Source organism: Mesocricetus auratus, unplaced genomic scaffold, assembly GCF_017639785.1.
Source record: "Mesocricetus auratus isolate SY011 unplaced genomic scaffold, BCM_Maur_2.0 Super-Scaffold_100676, whole genome shotgun sequence".
NCBI classification, from domain to species: Eukaryota; Metazoa; Chordata; class Mammalia; order Rodentia; family Cricetidae; genus Mesocricetus; species Mesocricetus auratus.
This window is the reverse complement of record NW_024429266.1, coordinates 32322446-32347473: the sequence shown is the minus strand read 5'-3', so window position 1 is coordinate 32347473 and position 25028 is coordinate 32322446. Positions and strand designations below refer to the sequence as shown.

At 34.3% G+C, this 25028-nt stretch overlaps 1 protein-coding gene across 3 annotated transcripts in view; it reads left to right on the top strand.

The window, feature by feature from the left end:
• Cop1 (COP1 E3 ubiquitin ligase) overlaps window positions 1-25028 on the top strand; it is a 113837-nt gene that overhangs the window by 48014 nt on the left and 40795 nt on the right. For all 3 annotated transcript variants that reach the window (XM_040737265.1, XM_040737264.1, XM_040737266.1), the window contains 2 exons: window positions 4157-4271; window positions 7850-7985. In XM_040737265.1, coding sequence (XP_040593199.1) covers window positions 4157-4271; window positions 7850-7985 — 251 coding nt within the window. The remainder of the gene's footprint in view (window positions 1-4156; window positions 4272-7849; window positions 7986-25028) is intronic.

Sequence of the window (25028 nt, the reverse complement as noted above, 5' to 3'; positions counted from 1 at the left end):
AGAGTAGCAGTCTTAACCGTATAAGTTTAAAAATACATACAATAAAATAAAGCATTCATAAGGCAATTTAGATAGACTAATGACTCAATTATTAATTTAATTTGTTTGTGCTAACAAATTTCCACTAGTAATATTTTTAAGTATACAGAGAATGTGATCAATTGCCTTAAAAATTTCTGATGAAATGAATGATTTGGAGGTTAATATGAAGAGAATACTTACCCAATCAACATAAAAGAATACTGTAACTAAAAGCAAAATAAAAATTAACAATCTGATGAGAATATCATTAATAACCTATGCTAAAGGAGTTTATGAAGTAGTGCAAAGAAAGATTAAGTATATTGTATTTACTTGTATGTACTTGATAAAAGAGTCCAGATCAAATACATAATTGATTAAATAGAAGTGATGAAATTAGTCAGCATACTTCTAAGGGCCACAAAAAAAAAATCTAGAACCATGCTGGGAAACATCTTCATAATAATGTATAAAAAATCTTACTTGCTATAAAATGTTAAGAATGAAAAGAAACTACTGTGATGCTGACAAATTTTTAATGCAAACTCTAAATAGGGTTAAACATGTTGCTAAAAGATATAATTAAAGATATAAAAATGCCCATGTTCATGTCATCTGACATGATTCTGAATTTCCTAATAAGAGGTTAATACATGGTACCAAAGAAGTCTTCTGGTGATTCTTACTGGCATCAGAGAACTCAGAATGAGAAACATAATCAGGAATCATTTAAGATGAGGGTACATTCTGATAATCACATCATTGATTGTTTCTGTATGAGAATCATATAATGTACTTATAAAAACTTCAGTGTTGTAGGTCAGTCACTACACTTTAACGAATGCAGCCAATTGCCAATAAAGACAGGATAGGCGAGTCTGTTTTCCAGCAAACAATTTTATAATAAACTTAGTGTGTACAAATAAGACGGCATTCCAAACTATCAAAAATATATGGTAGACAAAGTACCTGATCTAGGAACAGAGTTGTTTAATGCTGTCACCATGAAACAATATTGTTATTATCATCATCATCATCAATTGGTTTTGAGACAGGGTCTCTATACATAACTCAGTACATAGACTTCAAAACTCACAAAGACCCACTTGCCTCTGCCTTCTAAGTGCTGGGATTAAAGGCATAAGCCACCATGCATGCTTGACTATGAGACAGTTCTTATAGCAGAGGGAATAGGAGAATTTATTCTGTGCCATATATGAATGAATGATCATGCCTTGTGGACAAAGATGTTCCTCTGAGGAAGCAGTTACACAAGATTTTTATGTCACAGAACAAAAAATGTCATAAATCAAACATACTAAATAACATAAATAGGGACATTAGATCAGTTATGGTACCATATCTAGAAAACCTCTGCTAATAGCTTTCAGATGCTGTGTGGTGACATTCTTAGCTTTGGACTTGGGGAAAATTAGCCATCTGCTAAGCTTATGCATTCTAAAGGTATGCCTGGTGATAGAGAGTGTTCTAAGCAAGATATAGTAGGTGAGCACTAAATAAACAAGATACAGTAGGTGGCTGTATAAATAAATAAAGGGAATAAATAAAAATAGTCCAAGATAATTTTGACTCCAAATTTACCAAATTTCAACTTTTTACTGTCACAAGATTCTAATTAGTCTTTAAAATAAGTGTAATATTACTCCTGGAAATGCTATTTTATACTATCATTATTTAATGTTATGTACTATATATAATTACCTGGTATATACTTACACAACTGGCAGCACAAGAGGTTTGTTAATAATCTGCAGTGCTCAAACACGGGAGTTGTATGTTACAGTATTATGACAATAGAAGCTCTTCTGCTGCTAGCATTATGGAACCAGTCTATTATGGATCAAAACATTAAGTATCACATGACTGTTCTTATTTTTGCATAGCTGCATTTGTGCTCCTATTCATGCATGCATGTGTGTATAGGAGAAATAGAGAAGAAAATGGAGTTGAGTTGGTAGTCTTCTATATACATGTGGCAATTGCTAGAAACATTTGATTTAATAATTATACACATGGAAATCCTTTCTAATAAATGATTTGAAGTACTACTTAAAGATGATACAATAGGGGCATAGAGATGGCTCAGCAATTAGGAACACTTGCTGCTCTTCAGATGACCTGATTTCAATTTCCAGCACATGTCAGGTGGCTCACAGCTACTTGTCACTCCAGTTGTATGGATTCCAGTGCCCTTCTCTGGCCTCCATAGACAGTGGCCCACATGTAGCATATGCTCCCACAGGCACATATATCATAAAAAGATAAACTTCTTAAAACGGGGTTGTGGTCTAGTAAATTCTGGAACATAAACATGCTAATTAAAAATGTTCTGCAAGTATAGAGTGAATTACACTTTTAAAAACAATATAATAGATGTAATAACATTTTAAAATGCTGACAACATGATTAACAAAAGCCAGAAATATATGACCTTTATATAGTAGAGGTATTTTATTCTATAATTATCTGTTGTTTTTGCTTTAGAGTTTTTGTATAGTTTTTGTATTATGAGCAATATGAAATTACCATTAAAAATTAGAGGGACTTAATATTTTAAAAGTTTCAGTAGCCATTTTCTTAATACTGGGGTGTGTGTGTGCACACGCGCGTGCGTGCGTCTGTCTGTCTGTCTGTCTGTCTGTCTTAGAACTGTCATTCAGGCTGTCCCGAACCTCACTGGCATAGCTCATTCTGGCCTCAGATTCAGAGGGCTTCTCCAGCTTCAGCTTCCTAAATGCTGGGATTACAAGCATGAGCCACTGTTCCTGGTAATAATGACCTTTATAAGAAACGAAAAAAACAAAAAAACTACCTAATGGTTCCAAACTGGCTTAGAATCACTGTTAGGATGTGTAAGTTGTGCTTGTTGTGTGACGTTCCATTTCCTGTGAACTGTTACAGCTCCTCATGACACTGGCCTTTTGAAAAGTGTAATTTATTTCTTAGGGTATCTTTTTAAGCTAAGTTTTAATGTCTCATAGGCTATACCTTCAGCTTCCTCCTGGTTCTAGACCACAGTACTCTTTGTTCTTAGGTCTTTTGTGAAATTTTCCAATTCATTTTAGCTTGTGAGCTTTAGTATCACCCTATTTAGCCTCTTGAAGAAGTCTTGAAGGGGGATGAGGTGGAGTATGGGATATTGTTTACTGTTAGAGTTTCTGCTTTGAGACCCTGGATTTCGTCCTTGACTGCTCAAGAGTGTTTCATACTTATTTCCTGCTTCATCACAGAATAGGAAAATAGAGTATATGCAAGGGTCCAGAATGAAGAAAGGTTAGTTTTTATGATCTTCTTGAGAGCCAGAGAGGAGAATCCAGAAAGCTTTTATATAGAAGAGTAGTTCATAGAAGATATAATTATTTCTGGATATGTTGCAGATGTGGTGCCTACAAAATCACTATAGGGATTTGAATTAAATGTTTTTGAAGCATGTTGAGTGGTAGGAAAATATATTTAATCTTTTTTAATTGTTGCTCATTTAGCAGATGAATCTCTCCCATTCTTTCCATCCTCCAGCCCTTGTAACTAAATTTAGGTTACTTCAAGATTTTTTTTTCTGTTGTCATTACTGTTCGTTTATTTTTTCCTTTATCTCGTTCGTGTGTACACACACACACACACACACACACGTTATAGGTTTTTTGTTTTTTTGTTTTTTAAGCATTTTGGAGACAAGGTCTCCTGTAGCCCAGGCTGATCCTTAAACTTGCTTTGTAGCCAAGGTTAATTTGAAACTACTGGTGCCTTTGCCTTCTTAAGTCCTGAATGTATAGGCCTTTTGTCATCACTGTCAGTTTTATATGGTACTGGGAGTGGAAACCAGGGCTTTGTGCATGCCAGCCAAGCCCTCGTCTAGCCGGCCTGCATCACCTTCACATCACTGTTTTATAAAGGATGTTTCACTTTTGTTTTCTAATCATCTTGTGAGTGGATTGTTTCCTCTGTATTTACTTGAAAAGAAAAATTGTAAGAGTGATCTGGGAATTACAGCTTTTCACCATTTGTGGCCACTTTATTATAATGCACATTTGAAAGTCCATAAATAAGCATTCGGCTATTCTATGTAAGAATATGGGTTGTATGGAGTTGTAAGTGTCTTTTCTTATCACTTTAGACAAAGAAACAACCTTGGTATAACAGCACATTAGCATCCAGACGAAAGCGACTCACTGCTCATTTTGAAGACTTAGAGCAGTGTTATTTTTCTACAAGGATGTCTCGTATCTCAGGTACATGTTCAGGATTTCTTTTAAAATGTCTGAAAAATCATCCTTCAGATATATTTCCAGGTTCAAATGCTAGGTTTATGGAAAGTTCTAATGCCAATTCAAATTATGTGTTTTGACAGTATCTGTAGTGTGAGGGATCTTCGAGATCTTGAAGAATGCTGTTTTCTACTGGTAATGTCTATTTCTCATTCAGGAATGTTTAATCTTTCTAGAGCAAGCTATATAAAGTTTGAAAAAAATAACCATGAAAAAACAAGTTATATGTAATTAGCTCCTATTCAACATTTTAAGCACTATTGTTTGTACTGAGGATAAAAAAATGAAAGAATTGATTACATTTATCATAAAGTGGGATGTTATAAATCTGTAGGCAAAAGCAACAGGTAGTTAATAATTCCATGTGTTCAGTGTGCTATTGTGCAGTGTCCATTGATAAAACTGAGTGGGAAATTCTAAGCTAAAGTGAAAATGCCCAGCTAATTGATTCCATTGGTAGTATACCTTTAGTAAATGAAAACATCAAGGGGAAAATTATCGGGTAGTATATTGGTTATTAAAAACTGAGTCTTGATTTATGTTACAATATAAATATTTTTATTACAATATTTTATATGAACAGTTTGCACCCTGGGTCTTTGTGATAAATTTGCCTTATAATTGGTGATGGAGAAAAGATACTAATTCTTGTAAGCTGAGTTTGTGGCTCAGTTGGTAGAATGCTTGCCTGGCATGTAGGAGATCCCCAGTACTGTATTTAAAAAGTAAAAATAAACATGGTGTGCTTGCCTGCAGTCCTAGTTTGAGAGTTAGAGGCAGTCCACGCTATAAACACCCTATATGTACACGGATACACATCTAGAGAAATGCTAAAATTTGTCCTTAACCATATTTCATTTGAGATTAATGATGAACTTTTTTAATGGATGAAAATGTTGCGTTCACTGCCAAAGGAGTATATCTTATATCAAACAAGTGTCTATAATAGTATATGAATATATACTACAATAAGAAATGGTTCGAATTAATAGTCTCATACCTATATCTTGATAGGCAGTGAATTCCTGTTAATTCTTTAAACATTTTGATACCGAGAATGGTAGACCTAGAGTGGATACTGAGATAATTTCTTTGAAGTGAAGATGATAAAGAGCTTGATATAGAATTTACACAGATATGCTTGCTATAAATAGTAAAAGTGATAGCTAGGTAATTTGTTCTAGAAGATGTAGATTTATAGTAGAGGAAACTAAGTTCACACCAGAAGGCAAACTTAGATATTTTATTAATGTCTGTGTCATACTTAAAGCATGCTGTCTCTGGTTTTTAGAAATCTTAAATTATGTTGGATTTACACATTGACTACCCATAACTATACTACTGAAAATGAGGTTTATTTGACAGTAAGGAGGAAACCTTCACTTGCACCCAGTGTAGTTCATAAAATGTTGACTGAACGTACTATTTTCTACCTCTATCTTTTTTGCAGCTCTGAAAATGGCAGGTAATTATTAGAACACTAATGTCATGACCTCTTAATTACACTTAAAAACGGATATAAATGAAAAGTCATTAAGAGGAAGCGAGACATTTGAAAACACTTCTCTAAACTATAAGATGGAGAGGTGATATGCTGACATATGTATATCTGTTAATGTTGATCATAAAACAGCCAACCAGGCAAAATCCAAACCTTATAACCAGATATGTGAAAAATAATTGGTATATGCTTAGATACTGAGATAACAACTTCCTTTTTGTAGATTTATTTGTTTTGTTTTACATATGTGAATGTTTTGATTGAATGTATGTCTGTATACCACTTGTGTGCCTGGTGCCTGTGGAGGTCAAAAGAAGACTTCAGATCCTCTCTAACTAGAATTATAAATGGTTATAAACCATCATGTGGATGCTAGGAACCAAACCCAGGTCATGTCCAGCAAGTGCTTTTAATACTGAGCCATCTCTCTAGGGCCTCCCCCCCTTTTCTTATAAAATGTTGTATGTTTATATTAATTAGCTTGACTGATAACTAGGAGTACATGTACACTAGAAACAAATTGTGGTCTTTAACAGAGGATACATTCTTGAATGCCTTTGATTATGTACTTAGCAGGAATTGAAGGCAAAATGTGAAGGAAGATTAACATTAAAAGTTTTCTGAATGAATAAAGAACTTGTTTTGTAAGTACTTAGCTCACAATAACAGGGTTACAAATAAAAATATTGTTATCATATCCATAGCATTCTATAGTAGCTGATTTTGGTGGCTGCCAGCTTCGTAACCCATGTTTTCTGTTGAATTTTGCCACTGTAATTTTTGTGAAATAGCATATTTATCTCATTTGTGATATCACATGCTAATTAGGTCATTCTTATACTGGTTTTAGAATAAAAACACTACTAACTTGGACCCTTTTAGTCTAGATTATTTTTACTAACTGCCTAAATCTTTGACATTTATGAAACATTGGTGATGGAGTTTAATTTCTTCAAATAACTTTGGTTTTATTTTAAGTATTAGATACATTTCATCATATTGTTTAAGTTTTCAAGATAATTTTTTAAAACATTGTTTTTGTTGTGTGGTACTTTTTGAATCTTAATTTCATTATACCTGTTGTTACTTCAGATAGTTTGTAATAAGTGTAATCATGAAGTTTATGTTGACAATGCTCTGTGCATGTATGTGGTTGAGAAAAAGAGAAGTTTTGAGAGATAGCATTAAAATAATTCATTTTAAATTTTGGTGTTTAGGGAGCTAATATAATAACCGTGTGTTCTAATTTTTGTTTGTTTTGTTTTGTGTTTTCAGTTTTGGGGCTGAAAGTTTATAAATACAGGTTTCCAACAGCCTTGAAAAACTAAGTATTTTATCTGTTTTACTGAAAGCATACCTTTTTATTAGAGAATAGTTGTGATCTATTTTGTAATGTTCAGATTTAAATTTCAAATGGCTTAGCTTTGAATAGATTACCTAAAGGTGGCTTTGTCTGATATTCTATTGGATGTTATTATGTTATCTTTGAGAATCAGTAATTTATACATTGCCCTTCTATACTTCTGAGAATAGGACTTAAAACACTTGTTATCTCAGCACATTTTAATGTCACATCTTTTTCTTGATATGTATTAATAGTTTTTCTTTGTCCATAAATGTGCGATAAATGTACAACCCTGTAAACAATATTTTTAAACTAACAAATACCCATTCTCATGTAGATCTTCCTCCAGCCTTTACTGTCAGCATTGATAATAGGAATTTGATTTTAATGAGTGATTTCATTTCTGTTCACTAGAAAGTCTTAAAATCAGTGCTAAAACCAAAGTAGCAGGGATTACCTTTACATTGTCACTGGCATTAGAAAGGCATTTTAGTGACTCCCTAGACCACTTTGATTAAAGTTGTAAGATCACCTAGTTAATTTGAACTTTCAGGTAGTCTTTAGAATCTTCAGAAATATTTGTTATTTTAAAGGTAATCTTTAATATGAGGATGTTGTTCTTTACTTCTTTTATTCTTTTCATTTACTTAATATCGTTTTTGGTTTTTGTTTGTTTGTTTGTTTTTTTTGATACAGATGACAGTAGAACTGCAAGCCAGTTAGATGAATTTCAGGAATGTCTGTCCAAGTTTACTCGATACAACTCTGTAAGACCGTTGGCCACATTGTCATATGCTAGTGATCTCTATAATGGTTCCAGCATAGTTTCTAGGTAAGTGTTTGACCCACTTCTTACTGTGTTCTTTTGTTCAAATATACGAAAACTTAATAATTTGAGAAGCAGCTATAACATCTCTGAATCTGTGAGCTAGATTGCCTTCCCTTTACTAGAATTTAGCAATTTAGAATGCTCAGTAGTACCCATTTGACAGAAGGCAACTTCTCTTCATGTTGTTTTCTGGGTGTAATGACTGAAGGTACTCCTTATGTCCTCCTTTCACTACTGTATACAGTTTTCCATTTCTTAAAACAATGGGCATTCAAAAACCACCAGTTTGTATAACAGTTAGCTCATTTTCAGTAATCCCTTGGCATCTACACATTGCTGTCTATGTTCAAACTTACTAGAATAAATAGACTTTAAAGACATTTTAAACAGATGAACAATTTCATCTGTTGACTTATTGTTTGTTGCTGATTCTACCATTAAGCTAGTCAAATTTTTTTTAATGAGTTTTTTTTTTTGTTTTTTTTTTTTTTTTTTTTTTTTTGGTTTTTCGAGACAGGGTTTCTCTGTATTGTTTTGGAGGCTGTCCTGGAACTCACTCTGTAGACCAGGCTGGCCTCGAACTCACAGAGATCCGCCTGCCTCTGCCTCCTGAGTGCTGGGATTAAAGACGTGCGCCACCAACGCCCGTAAGCTAGTCAAATTTTAACTTGTGAATATTACTAAAACTTTGCATGCTTTTCATGTGGAAGACTGGAACTTTTATTTACATGTATGAAGATTAATCTTAAACTCTGAGCCATTAAAGACACAATTGCAAGAAGTTTTCCAGAACTTTCTGGCTGCTTGTAAACAAGAAAAAAAAAAACATACATTGATTTATTTGGGAATTTTTTTTTTCTTGGGTGAGTAGAATTTGAAGCTGCAGTGGAATTTGAATTTCATTTAATTGCATAATCATCTAACAAAATTTCATTGTTTACCTGCTATCACCTAACTAAATGTATACTCACAAAGAGGCTATATATATAGATGATTATATTCAGGAGACCTCACAATCTTACTTTTATGTCTTTATGATATAATGAAGTAGTTTATAAAACAATATATCCTATAGCAACAGGTTAACATTATTACATAAATTCTTAACTACGGACAAAAATATATGACATAGGCTGCTAAATGCTTCAGAAATGTAGTTCGAGTGCAAAATTGAAAACTATGAAAGGAGGACCTGCTGACCTGGCACATGTCTTAAATCCCAGCATTCTGGAGGCAGAGGCAGGCAGATCTGTATGAGCTTGAGGCTAACTTGTTTCTATAGAGATTTCAGCCCAGCCACTAGAATTACATGTGCACGCTCTCTCTCCCTCTCTCTCTCCCTCCCTCCCTCCCTCCCTCCCTCCCTCTCTCTCTCTCTCTCTCTCTCTCTCTCTCTCTTTCTGTTTCAACCCCCCCTTGTCTGTCTTAAAAAAATATTTTCTAATACTGACTCGATATGACAAGCTAAAATATTTGGGCCCTGTTGTGATTCCAGTTAATGTCCCTTACCATTGTTAATTTATCCTGTATGGTATTTTCCTTTTCAGTGAAAAAATTTCTTTTAAACAACACATTGCAAAAGCAGAATCTCTTTAATTGAGGGATATAAGACTAACAGTCCATTTCAAGAGGAATATATCCTTAACATTTTTAAAACCTAGTTTTGTTCAATTTAATAAATTCCCAAATTTAACAAAGGTAGTTATATAATTTTACCATATCAAGACATTCATATCAAAGCATTTTATATTCTAAACAGAAGAAGCTTAAAATTAGACAGAATTTCAGCTAGACATACTGACATTCAAAGTGAGGCCAGGTACATTTACATATTTTAAATTAGAATTTTGCAAATATAAGTAGATGTGGTTGTTAATTTGGCATGGTTAGCCTTTATTATTTTCTCAATTATATTGAATTAATATTTCTTAATGAAAAATTTCCAAAATTGGAGGTTTGTTATGCAAACAGGACAGATGAAAAATAATAGGAAGCAAGAAAGGATGACGCAATCCAAAATGAAGGTGCTTTGAAACTTTTATAATTTTGGTGACTTATCTTGGTAATAAATTTATTGAAAGCTTTGATTCCTTTTAGTTAGTAAAGTTAATAAATTTCAGAAAGAGGGTTAAAAACCACAAAAACAGTGTTAGCTAGAACAAAATGTTATTCTTACCAAAATTATGTAGGATCTGTGTCACACTGATCACCTTCTTGCACTGATACTTAACTGAGAAGAAAAGCACTAAACCAGATAGATCCTCTTCGTCCTCCTTTGCTTGTTTGTTTTGATACCAGCTCCACTAGTCCACAAGGTGGCAGCATTTGTTTACACTGTCTCAGCTGTTACATAATTGACTAAGTTAGAAATTGGTTGCTTATACAAGTTCATTATCTTGTTTATTATATGGCCCTGAATTTATAACAACAAGTGATGGAAAAATGCTTCCTACTTTTTCTTTAAATGTAGCAGTTATATCATATTTTATATTCGGTCTTCTATGACCACAAGAGAGGATTGGCTTGAAATTGTATCTTTTAAAATAATTCAGCATATAGTAGTAGTGCTAGTTGCATCCTGGATTTCTGTTTTGAATTTCACATTCTTATAGTACAGAGGTTTTTAAACTTCCTTTAATACTGTTCCTTATGTTGTGGTGACCCCATTCATAAAATTATTTTCACTGCTGTTTTTAACTATAATTTTGCCTCTGTTATAAATTGTTAATATATGTATCTGTGCTTTCTGATGGTCTTAGGCCACCTCTGTGAAAGGGTCATTTTACCCACCCACCCCCAAACCCAAAGTATTGTGACATACAAGTTAAGAACCAGGACTAGAGTATATGTGAAACTATTAACTGCTTTATATTATTTAATTGGCTTTATCATTTGGCTTATGTTTTCTCAAGTTAAAATGTGTTGTATTCAGCACTTTTGAACTCTTGAGAAGTAAATGGTTATATTTGTATGAATAATTGATATAAAATCAGTCACTTGTAAATTAATCATTTACTGGTTTTAAATCATTTACTGGTTTTAATTACTGCAAATAATTAAACAGTACAGTATTTTTAAGACAGTTGTAACTATTTTACTTGCACTTTTAACACACCCCCTTAGAGTAAGCTTCGGTATATTATAGGGAGGAAGCTGAATTTAGGAAAAATGTGACTTGTTCAGAATGGACACAGTGTAGGTTTATACTGTGGTGTTCTACTGGTCACTGAAACTACTAGAATTAAACTTTGTTTTAAAGTAGATGTTTACAAATACCGCTTTTAGTAAACATCAATTTATGATGACAGCCAGTGTTGTTCCACAGTTAGGGTAATTTTAATGGTCTGTTTATAGAATTTTTGTGAGTTTTAATTTTATTAAGTAGATCTCCAGGAAATCTTTCTGAAGAGATAAATTTTAAGGAGTTATTACCAATGTTTTTTTCTGTTTTGATCGAGTATATTTCTGTTATTAAGGCAATCATTAGCTCTGTAGGGTTGGGTGAAATGAGATGAATAGGAATGCAGAGGATAGCATTTCCTTCAAAAATCTTCCCTAGAGCCAAAGTTCAAAAGCAGTGTATTAAAACTATATTTTATGCCAAAAGCTTTATTAGAAAGGGCTCTTACCGCCGGGCGGTGGTGGTGCACGCCTTTAATCCCAGCACTCGGGAGGCAGAGGCAGGCAGATCTCTGTGAGTTCGAGGCCAGGCTGGACCGACAGCCTCCAAAACAATATAGAGAAACCCTCTCTCGTAAAACCAAAAAAAAAAAAAAAAAAAAAAAAAAAAAAGGGCTCTTACCTATCTGATTTCCTGCTATATTCCTAGCTCTGACCCATGGTAGGTACTTAGTGACAAGTATTTGCTGAGTGAATGTCTGACTACAGAAACATCACTGACTGTTTCAAGGAGAATTCTTTTGGTTATTGATAACTTGGCTGCTTCCTACTGTGGCTTTTAAGTTTTTTCTAGAGTGAGACTTAAAAACAACAACAGCAAAAGAAAAAATTCCCACTAAATCAAAAAGTAATTTCTTTAAAAAATTTGCAGTGTTGTTGAAATTATTGTTGAAGGCTAGCATGTTTATACATAACAAGTTTAGAAGAAGGTAAAATTTAATTTTGCTTTCTCCAGATAAAAACATAGAAGAGAAATTAAGTAAAAAAAATTACATATATTCCATTGTGCATATGGTCTCTATAGGAGAAGGTTTGAGTGTAACTCCTAATCTGATGTGGGAAAGAGGACCGCTTTGAATGAGTAACGTTTTCCTGTCATTGAGGGTGTGTGTTTGTTTTTGGTAAGGCGCTTTCTCCTAATTGTCTAGCCTAACCAGAAATAAATTCAGTTACTCTTATTTAATTGAGATGAAATGAGATCTTGGAATTATTCTAGCACTTTTGTCTCATAAATACTAAATTGCTAATTAACTGTTAATAGTATTCTGTCTTTTCATAACAAATACAGTCCTTAGAACAGTGATTGATAATCTGCTACAGGGTTTATAAAACCCATTCCTACACCCATTTTCAGAGTGATGGCTTAGGGTATCATGGGCCACATTGAATAACAGAGTTCTTTAATATATAAACACAGGGAGTTTATGATGATTATTGATCTCTAGGTCTGGGTCCTTAGGAGAAACTTTTATTCTATCAGAAGACACATTGTGTGATGAGGCCTTGAATTGTATCTTTAGCACCACCAAAATAAAATTTTTTAAATTAAATTGACTTAACTCATATTTCTGAGCATTTGCTGTTTCTTAGAGGAGTACACAGGTCCTGAAAATGCTATTGTAAAATGGAGGCAAAAGCTTTTAGAATATATACCTGTTAAAGTAAAAGAAATATGAAAATAGTTATTTATAATAACTTTAATCACCAAGTATAGTTAGTTTTCATAAAATGCATTGTTTTAATTTTTATTAATAAGTTTGAGTGGTCAAAGTATTGACATTTTGCCTAACACAGGAATCAGTAGCTATGTCCCATATATATATATCACATTATTTTATTTTCTGAGGCTGAGTCTCACTGTATAGCCCTCAGTTGCCTAGAACTCAGTCTCTAGACCAGGTTGACCTTGAGTTTACAGAGTGCCATTGTCCTTTACTTGACACCACCACACCAAGCCCTAAGACCATCACTTTATTTTGAGTAGTTTGTTGCTTAAGAATGGTTTCATATTTAATTGGTTGAAAAAATTTGAAATACTGTCATGATATACTAATATATGGCTTATATAATAGCATTAAAACCTTAGGAAATTCAGGTTTCCATGTCCTTACATTACTAATTACATAGAAGTAATAATCTATCATGTGGCCTTTTGTATGTTAGGTGCCTCATCATTGATTGAATGTTACCTATGTATCATATATTCATAACAAACAAATTTTAGGTAAAGAGGTTTTTTTTTTATTTTTGTATCCTTTTCCACTTGACAAGTAAAACTAAAACATGCTCTTACATTGGACAAAAAGTTGAGTTAGGTGATTTAGCTGTCTTTATATAGCCAGTGAGCTTCAGTTGTAAAGGAAATTACCCTTTTTCAAACAGTGTATTACTAGCATTATTCAAGACTTTCTTATTGTCTTAATAGTGTCTTTCAAAGAATACAGGTAATTTTGATGAATTCTTATGTAAACAGTGCCTGTTAGAGTTATGAATTTTTGCGGGGGGGGGTTGAGACAGTGTTTCTCTGTATTGCTTTGGAGCCTGTCCTGGAGCTCGATCTGTATGTAGACCAGGCTGGCTTCAAACTCACAAAGATCCGCCTACCTCTGCCTCCCAAGTGCTGGGATTAAAGGCGTGTGCCACCAACGCCCAGCCCTAGAGTTATGAACTTTTTATTTATGTATTTTCTTTTCTGATTTCAATTAATTTATCTTTTTCAGTGTCTGTTTAGGGTTGTGGTGGTGATGGTAGTTTGAGATGGTTTCTTTGTAAACCAGGCTGGCCTTGAACTTCCTGACTAAGCTGTCTTCTTGAGTACTAAAAGTGCGTGTATATGCCAATACATATACTAGTATATGTATACCCCCCTGCTCAGCTAGTTTTTACCTTTTATATGTTGGCCTAAAATAGTTTCAAGTTAAGTTTTACTTGCTGAGGTCCATATTTTCCTCTCAGTATGGATGCTTGTTTCAAGTGTCTTTTGTTCAAAATAATCTTTTTGTTTGAGATCCTTGTATATAATTAACCAATCAGCTGTAGTCATCTTCTTAACTCGTTTGTTTTGTTATATAAGCCTAGTCTACTATACTCAATGATCTGCAAAAGACATTCCATTCTTGGATAAGTGTCATAGAGTTTAAGGCAACTGATGTTTGTAGTCTTTATAATCAAAATAGTCTATTATTGACCCAGAGATTTTTATGGGGCCCACGACTTTGTTCATAGGCCAGTATTGCTCTGTCTTCGTTACTATAATTCAGAAAGTGAAGTATGAAGTCAGGTAATAGAAGTTTTAAATGTTTTAGTCATTTTTTATTCTGGTGCTATGAATAGAATCTAAAACATAGTGCATGGTAGTCAGTTATTATAACACTGAGCTTTAGCCCCACTCTCTGTCTTATGTTTTTTATTGAAAACTTCCCTTTACATTTCTATTTAAGTTTTAGAATAAGAGCTATTTTCATTTAAATTTCCTCCCGTTGATTGTGTAACGGCATATAGCCGGCAAGTTTGTTTTTCTTATGTTTTTCTTTAGTGCATTATCTCCTCCTAATGGGGAATATGAAATGGGTTTATTGTTTCTCTTTGTGCATATGTGTGTTGTCTCTGTGTGTGTGTGTTTGTGTTGGGGTCTCATGCATATACACAAGAATGTCATAGCTATCTCCCCTACCCAGCATATTGTTATACCTGCCTTATTAACTAATATTTGGGAGACACAACTTTTTATATTCATGAAGAAATATTTCTAGGAGGTAATTATTTGCTTTAGATTTAGTCATCAGTTGTATGAAAGACTCTTTATATCATAGTTGTACTGTGTGAAGCATTATGGCATGACATTTGTATTTAATATTTGACACTACTGAGAAATATTTTCTATTTCAGTTTCTGAAGTATAGAATTGAAATTTTTGCTTCATCGTTGCTCTCTATTTAATCCCAATCTTACTACACATGCAGTTCCAGTTGGATAAAAGATCATAATATTTGGGGGACACAAAATATATTTTGGCTTTTTTCTGCTTTGGTAGATTTTATTAACTTTTTAATTTCAAAAATTGTTGTCATTTTATGAAAGATTTCTGTCAAAGCACAACACATTTTACTGTGCATAGAAGAGGTAGTTTAGGACAGGTGAGTTTACCACTCACTTGATTTAAACTAGTCGTTCTCCACCTTCCTAATACTGTGACTCTTTAATATAGATCCTCATGTTGAGGTCACCCCCAACCACAAAATTATTTTTGTTGCTACTTCATAAATGTAAGCTTGCTACTGTTACGACTCTTAATGTAAATATCTATCTTTTCCAATGATCTCAGGCAATTCCTCTCAAAGGGTCGTTCAACCCTCAAAGGGGTCTTGAGAACCACTGATTTAAATGAATATAATTTATGACTTCATATAAGCTTTGCTGAATCAGAGTTGATTATCACTGCATTGATCTTTAAGGGTTTCAGGGTGCAGCTTGAGTTTTAATTGCCACAAGGAGAAAGACATTTTACCACACTAAGCACTTGACATTCATAGTAGTGTTTCATTATAGTCTGTCAGGTCATGTATTTGTTCCAGCTATTTGCTGATAGCCAGAGGGAATGTCAGAGTAAATGTTGTAGAAAGTAATTGTTTTAAAAAAAAAAGATTTTGTGGATTTGTGAAACTAAAGGCAAAAAGAACCAACTGATAAAATAATCAGATGAAAATATATGGGGACTTTAAAATGTAGTTTCAATGTAGTACCTCTCCAGTGTAGTAAGTATATTCATAAAGCCAGAGTATTGGTCAGCAAATACCTGCTAGACAGTTCCAACCCATTGCCTGATCTTAGGTAGTGCACAAGCAAAAATAGTTTTTACACTTGAAAATGTTGAAAATAAGATGAGTACTATTTTGTGGTGTGAGATTTATATGAAATTTCAATTTCAGTTTCCATAAATGTTCATCATGGAGCTTTTTATTGTTTTGAGATAAGGTAGGTTCTCAAACTTGCTGTGTGGCCAAGGATGACCTTTTTACTTCAGACCCTGAAGCCTCCATTTTGAATGCTAGAATTACAGGCATGTACTACTACCCATTTTTATTCATTCCTGGCAGGAATTCCTGCATGCCTAGGAAGGCACTGTGCTAACTGAGCTATTTGCCTAGGTCTGCATAAGGGAAGTCTTACTACACCAATGCTGCTGAAATAAAATGAATTCATATTATGCACCCCAAACATACTTAATAGCAATTATAGTGATGTGATTTAGATATATTATAATCACATGACTCATCATCACATGAAAAAAAATATTTTTCTCAGGTTTATGATAAAAAAAGGTAGAATCTGGTCCGGTGTTGGTAATGCATGCCTTTAATCCCAGCACTCGGGAGGCAGAGGCAGGTGGATCTCTGTGAATGTCTGTGTGTTCCAGGACAGAATCCAAAGCAATACAGAGGGTAAACCCTATCTTAAAAAAAAAGAAAAGAAAAGAAAAAGAAAGACAAGGTAGAATCTATGAATGAATGTTGTGGGAAATGCACTTTAAAGAGATGAAACAAGTGAACATTTAGTGAATGCTTTTCAAAATTGTAAAAATCTGGTGAAGGCCTCTGTGAAAAGTAGTTTGCTTAAAGAATAAAGCAAACTGAGCTGTTTCTTAGAATGGTCAAAACGACAAAAGTTCATGACTACATGTAAAGTCCTCTTAAGCACAAAGGCAGTGGCTGTTTTGGTAAATTAGGATTCAAAGCTCCACAGCCTATAGTAGCCTGAGCTGTTTGTTATTCTTTGGAGAAGCAGCTAGCAAAATAAATCCTGCCATAGCTTATGCTTTTGCTATGTCTGTCATATTCTTAGGTTTGTAAGCATTTGAATTCCAATAATTGATGTTTGTTGGGGAAGTCTTATGCCAATAAAGCACTGTTGAGCCAATAGGAATTTAGATAGGTGGGACTAGGAGTCCAGGAGGACTCTGGGAAGGAGAAACAAAAGAGAGTGGAGATGTAACGCCATGGGGTAGTAAGCCCGGAAACTTCTCCGGTAAGAGACATACTTAGATTAACAATTATGGGGTAATTACTTAAGTCAGAGCCAGCCAGTAAGAAACAAGCAAAGGCCAACAGCTTCATAATTAATATAGCCTCCTGTGTGTTTATTTGGGACTGATGCAGCTCTAGAACCAGGCTGGCGGGAAGGCTTCTCTCAAGGAAAAAGCCTCCCTTTACAGATGTTACTAAAAATCACATATGGGGTCTGATAAGAAGCGATGCCATGTTCCTGAAAGGATGGAAGGATGGACATTAGCTCAAAGTTCTTATGTATGAGGCTTGTTATTTGTCACATTTTAAAGGGGGAATCAAGTATACTTGAAGTTCTTAAATATTAAAAAAAAATAGGTCATTTACCCAGCAAGTATGTATTTGGAATCTTTTCTGAGTTTCATAACAAGTACACGTGTGTTAGGCTTAAAAAAAAAGAAAGAAAAAAAACCACTGGATTAATTAGATCTTTACATTTACTTACAGTGAATAAGGTCAAAATGTTCCATATTGGAAATGCTAGAGTAGTTTGTCTGCAAGTGTCAAGTTTGTTCTATGCGCAGATCTTTGTTTATATCTTTTCACTGGCACAGGATAGAAAGAACTATAAATAATGTATGGAAGTATTAAAGTACTATAAAGTACAATAGTTGTGATCAATAGAGGTCAAAGAGGAAAGTGTGTAGATAAAAATAAGTATACCGTGCTCAGATTAAAGACTATAGTAAGTCATTAAGAATATTTTTGGTGCTGGGTGGTGGTGGCGCATGCCTTTAATCCCAGCACTTGGGAAGCAGAGGCAGGCGGATCTCTGTGAGTTCGAGGCCAGGCTGGACTGACAGCCTCCAAAACAATACAGAGAAACCCTGTCTTGTAAAAACCAAAAAAAAAAAAAAAGAATGTTTTTGGTTACAAGAAAGAAATGTAATGCTCATTTATGAGAACAATGAAAGAAATGAGGTGGCCAAAGATATTATATGTTTAAAATGTAATTTAAACAGTATATATCATAAAATGACAGGTATAAAAGAAAACTATGATTGATAATCATAAATAGGTGAAACCTAAAGGAAAATATTTTCATAGTATATCCAAACAAATCTCTGGCTGGGGCTTTTTAAAATTTATAACTTTAAAAACTGGAAATAAAAGTTTATTTCAATCTGAAAAGCATTATACTTCAATCACTTATGTTACAACCTCACCCCACACACATCATGAAGGTATAGTCCATAGTGAGTGTGGTGATTTCAATGAGATATCCTCCAAAGTCTTAGGTAGTTGAATGCTTGGCCCCCGTTGGTGGCACTGTTTGAGAGGGCTGAGGGGGTGTGGCCTTGCTAGGGGAAAGTTGTCACTGGAGGCAGGCTTTGACGTTTCAAAACGTTATGTCATCCCCAGCTCATTCTCTCCTTCTTCATCTTGAGGTTCAAAATATAAGTTCTCCTCATCTAGCTACAGCAGCAAGCTGTGGAGAAGACTCTTAGACATCTGGAACTGTAAGGTGAATGTGTGCTTTCCTAAGTTACCTTGTTCATGGCTTTTCATCACAGCAATAGAAAAATAACTGATAGAATGGGGCTTTAGTTGTAAGTATTTTTATTCGTAAAAAGCTGTAAGAGAAAATAAATAATAAACATTTAACTGTTTGAGACACAGAATCAGGTTAGTTTTTAGTCTCTGACAAAGTTCAACAAAATTAAGGTACAGCAGAAAAATCAAGAGTTCAAGATCATCTTCACTTAATAGACCAGACAGTGCTACATGAGACCCCGTCTCAAACTATGACAAAAGAATCAAACTTAAATGGTTTTTAGTGATATGAAATACCTTCTTAAAGTGGAAGTTTGTACAACCACCACAATGAAATAAGGTGGCTGTAAAATATATACATGCAGAATGATTGCCAAGAAATACTACTAGATACCATGGTGTAAATTGGCATTATCTCATCTCATGTACTTGATATTAAAGAGTACACATTCTTACATATTTATGTTTAGGAAACCTCAGATAGTATTCATACAAATTGAACCTAACCCACTGCTTGTGGGTAGGGCAGTTGATTACATATTTGGCAAGACTTTAATGGAAACTTGTTTTTTTTTCCCCCTTTCTTGTATACATTGAGGGGTATTTTTAAAAAAATCATTTAAAAAAATAAATTTTAAGAGAACATTCAAGCTTCATTGTAATGGTCTTATTGTATTAAAATTATAGTAAGCGAGTATGTCAATCTGGTTTGAGAAATGTATTCTTCTTTTTTTTTTTTAATGTATAGAGGAACTGAAGACATGGTTCAGCTGTTAAGAGCACTTGCTGCTTGAACAGAGGTCCCGGGTTCAGTTTCTGTCACCTATATCTGGTGGCTCATAGCCACCTGTAACTAGTTTCAGAGAGCAAATGCTTTGTTTGGCAACTGAATGCTCGTGGTACACATACAGCACACATAACATACACATGCACACACACACAGACACCACACACATACACATGCATACCATAATTAAAATATATATTTACATATAGGATTATATTTCTTTATATATATGTATATATATATGATTAGAAAAGGTAAAAATAGGATTACATTTGATAAGGAGCTATTATAGTAGCCTGAGTTAGCATTAGTGCACATCCAGTACTTATTTCTGTAGTTTTCTATAACGTTGTGTCTAGATTTTCTCTCAGCTAGCAGAAAACAGCCATTTAGATACTTGATAGCTGAGAATATTCATGAATCATTCTGCTTTTCTGGTGAGCCTGAGTTTTCATTGACTTTTGAATCACTGTGTCTGTTTGTCATTCACTTATATTGTGTAATCTTTCCTATTAATTGAAAATCCTGTAAGGCTATCTCATTCTTTTCCCTCCTCTAATTTATTTTCTAAGTTTAATTTTTTATTATTATATGTAAACTAGCATAGGTTGTTATTTTGTAGTATGTTTTTGCCTAAGGACATGTTTTTTGAAAAATAGCCCATTTATTTTCATTAAAATGGTAGTTTTGAATGATGACTGAAAGTGTAGACTGAAATTGGGCCTCTAGAATTTTAATTACTTGATATAACCTATACCAAATTACTTAATATCTACATAGTAGACATTTGGAGTTTAACTATAGTGTTTAATGCTTAACACTCAGTGTAATAAGTATTATAGGAACTTTCACTTACGGCTTTAGGAGAAAGTCCATTGAGCAACACCAGTTTTAATTGATTCTTGCCTGTGCTTGTCCTCTAAAGATCTAGCAATGTCTTTTTCATTATAATAATCACTTTCTAAGTCTGTGATCTATTTGTTTGAAATTATAGCTCCTTGTGACTCTTGAGGCACATTATTCTGGTAAATGAGATTTTTACCTTTTACCACACCTCTTACTGTGTTTTCTTCTGATAAATTGGGTTTGAGTGTTTGGGGATATTAATCTATCTTGTTTGTTAATACTTGTCTTATAATTGCATAAAGATATAACAGACTGTGAGACTCAGTGACAGAATTAACTGTTTGGACACATACAACTTTGCATTGCTTATGCCACATTGTATTGGAAAGATGCATTAATCAACTGTGCTTTATGCTCTATTGCCTTGCTACTTAATCACTTGACTAACGGCTCTTTTGACAAAGGATATGTCAGTTTCTTATAGTGTAATTATAGTTTTCAACTTGAAATAAATCACATTTTTAAACAATTGAAAATTGCAAAATATGAAAGAAAATGCAATTTAATTCCATGTTTTAAATACATCTCCAGTAATACTATTTTTCAAAGGAAAGAAGTATGTTTGAAAATAAATAACAAATCTGTTGAAATTGAGTTTTTTTATTAATGACAATTTCATTCACACATATAATTTGTTTTTAATCAGATTCACCTTCCATCCCATCCCATCCTCCTGAAATCCCTCCCCTGTTCCTTCTCACCACTTTCCCTTCCAAACCTTATGTGTTTTTGTTGTTGTTGTTTTACTTTTCAAAGCAAACCGAGTCCACTTAGTGCTGCATATATGTGCATGTACATGTTTGCAGAGCTATCCACTGAAGCATAGGTAGTCTCTCAAATGATAGATCCCTGAAGGAAAAAAAATTCTCCTCAGGAGTTGTCTTGATCTTGTGTAGATGTTATGCATTTAGTTACCACTGCTATATGTGTGTGCAATGCACTGTTGGGTCTGGCAAATACTGTTTTGCTGTAGATATCCCCTGGCTCTTACAGTGTTTCTGACCCTCATCCATGCTGATCCCTGAGCCCTGTAGAGGAGGAATTCTGATATAGATTGAACACTCCAGTCTCTTATGTTCTTCAGGTTGACAAGTTGTGAATTTTGTATTAACATTTATTTGGGGAAGCAGAGGAGTGACTAAACAAACTTTGATGAGCATTGAGAGGTATGCTACTCTATGGATAGAAAGATAAGGACTTAGTATTGGATTTTCCCCTCAGGTCTGTGACCTAGCCCATCACAGGTTTGGAGCTTTAACTCTACTGAGAAAGTCATTGACCTCTATTGCTCCAGTTAGGATATTCTTGTCAGGCCAATCATCATTGAAGCTGGCCAAGTTCACAGCTGAGTAAGATTGTTGATTTCTTGTTCTTCTTGCACTACTATGATAGCTAGCCATAGGGGTGAAGCATCAATATCTGGTTTGCTTTCTCCATGTCCATTTACTCCAGTATGTAGTATCTTTAGTATTTACTAGTGGAAGTTTACAAGTTCTGGAAGGTAACCAAGAGCATTTGAAATAGTTTGTAATGTTTTGGGGTAAGGGTTGTTCTGTAGGACCCATGTGACCAAAAGCTTGAAAAGAGGTAATCCATACAGGACACTGGGCTTATTTGAATCTATGGTGTCTGGAAACAGCATTTTTCCTACCTCTTCTTACAAGGAAATTTCAATTAAATTTTTATATATGTGTGTGCAGGTAGGTTTCCACATGGTTTTGTCAACTGTTTTCAATGTTAGTCATTATATTTCAGTTACTTTTCTTTTGCTATAGTAAAGTACTATGACCATGACAACTTACAAAAAGAAGACTTCTTTTTGGCTTACACTTCCAGAATGGTAAGAATCTGTCATGGTTAGGGGAGACACAGAGAGCAAACTGGAAGTAGAGAAAGGTTATGAAAATTCGAAATCTGTCCCAAGTGATGTACTCCTAGCACCACTAACTGGAGACCAACTGTTTAAATACCCAATCCTCCTGAGGGGTTGCATTCCCTTTTTAAACCACCACGATTCTCTCTCTCATACTCCATCCTCTACCCTGACCTCCTATCCCATATCATTAAACATTTTCTGTTTCGTTAATCTTCCCCGCATTATACCACCTGCATTCTATTCTCCTTCATTTGAATCCTCCATGATCCCTTACTAGTTTCTTCACTTCTGTGGGTATTCCAATTTAAATACATGCATATAAAGATTCAAAGCTAGCTCTACATTAGAGAGACAGCATGTAACATTTGTCTTTTTGAGTCCAAACTTTATTCACAATGATTATTTCTAGATTGTTTTCTTACTGTGTATGAAGTGGCTTTCCTTATCTCTTCTGACTGTTTTGTCAGATACTAGGTTAATTAACACCTACTTGTTTCTTAGTTCCATTTACTTGCTGTTTTAGTTTGCTTTCTGTTGCTGTGATAAACGCCACAACCAACAGCAATATGGGGTGAAAGGATTTTCATATAAGTCAAAGCATATACATTGTCATCACAGTCCTTCATTGAGAGATGGATGTCAGGGCAGGAGGAACTTAAGCAGAATAGGAACTGCAGCAGGACCCTAGAGGAACGCTGCTTACTGGCCTTCTCAGCCTGCTTTCTTGTTCAACCGAGGACTACCCAACCATGGGTGGCATTCTCTACCATGGCCTGAGCTCCCCACCCAACCGCACACAAGAAGATGCTTCACAGGCTTGCCTACACACTAGTCTGAAGAAGACATTATATAGATTGAGAGTCCCTCTTCCCAGGTAACTCTGGCTAGTGTTAAAATTTATTGAAAGATGTGTGTTTTGTTTTGTGGTTTTTCTGACCTCTTTTTTTCATTAATTTTTCTGGAGTTGCTTATTCTTTGTGATCTCTTCGGTTTGTCCCTTTCTTCAGATTGAAGTATTCCCTTCCAGAATCACCTGATAGAGTTGGAGTACTGCTCATAAGTTCTTTATTTTGTTTTTAATATGTGGTTTTGCTAAGTATAATATTCTAGGTTGACAGTAATTATCTTTCAGAACTTACAATACATCTTTTCAGGTCTACTGCCTTTTAATTTTTCAGTTGAATATTCAAATGTTAGTCTAATGACTTGACTTTGTAAGTGTCTTGATCTTTCTTGGAACATTTTTTTTATTTTATATTTTTAATGTTTATGTTGGGTTATGGGGAGTTGTGGTCCACCCCCACCCCTCCAACCCCGGGTGTGTCTATTTGGGAGTCCTGTAAGCCTCTTTAACCTGGGTGGGCATCTCTTTCTCTGAGTTAGGGAAATTTTCTGATTTTACTGAAAATATTCTCTATGCTTTACTATATTATTGTTAGGTCTTTTCATGTCATCTCATTACTGTCTATCATTCATTTTTTAAAAATTTATCACTGACCTTTACAAACTGATACAGTTCCTTTACCTCGTTTTCTAGCCCTGGTTTCTGTGTTGTATGAACATTTTATTAGTGAGATTTTTCACTTGGTTTATTAGGTTTTTCGTCCTCAGTATTATCTCATTTTGGAGTTTGTCTAGCAATTCTTTCTCCGTCTATTTTCATGTCTTAGATTGATTTCTCTTTGTTTTTGTTCTCTTGAACTATATTCATGTCTTCATTCTTTCAATTCTATGACAATTTCAGTAGGTGCCAATATTATTGAATTTTTTTTGATATGTCTGGGTTTTTTCATTTTGTTTCTCTTTTAAGACTTGCACATTTGTTAGTTCAGTTTGTTTGATTCTAGTTGCCTCCTTGCATATTTACAGTGTTCAGGAGAGGACTAAGTTACAATGTGATGGAGATAACTGTCCTCCTCTGGGTGCCTGGTTCAGGGAAGTTTTATAGTGGAGTACTTGGGCTTCAGAAGAAGAAGGGGAGTAGGAGGCCCTGTGGGTTAGCTTCCTGAAACAAAATTCCTGGGAACTGTAGGTAGGCCTAGTGGAAAGGTAGTTGGCTCCAGGTCACGTGTAATATATATAGGCCTTAGCTGGGGAAGATGGGTACAAGAATGAATGCTCTTTGATGACTTGCTCTCTGTGATTTCCTCAGCCTGCATTCTTAGTGCACTCAGGACCAACAGCCCAGGGTGGAACTATCCACAATGGGTTAAGGTCTCCTACTTCAATCACTAAGGAAGTTACTACAGGCTTACCTACAGGCCAATATTATAGAGTCATTTTATCAATTGATACTTTTTCAAAATAGCTAAGGCTTGAGTTAAGTTGACATAAAACTAAGCAGCACAAGTAGCGTTTCTTAAGTAGAGTATGTGTGTGTGTGTAGATTGAAAGTTGTCATCCATATAAGTATGGTGTTAGAATTTATAATTCAGGAAATGATAGCTGAGGCAGAGGTTCAGTTAATAATATTCTACCAATAAATGTTTCGTTGTATATTTTTGGGAGAGTTATTGACTAAATTGTGCTATAGTTGCTGACACTTAACTGAAAATTTTTGTCAAATTTAGAAATTAAGGAATGACTTAACTATAATTAGAAGTGTTTCAATGTGTCTTGAAGAGATTTTTAATGTATAGTTCTTTCTTAATCATTAGCTCAGTAAGCTTCCTATTATTTATTAACTAGTAACTTAGTTAATTCTACATGAGTATTGCACAAGTAATCCATTAAAATGTTAT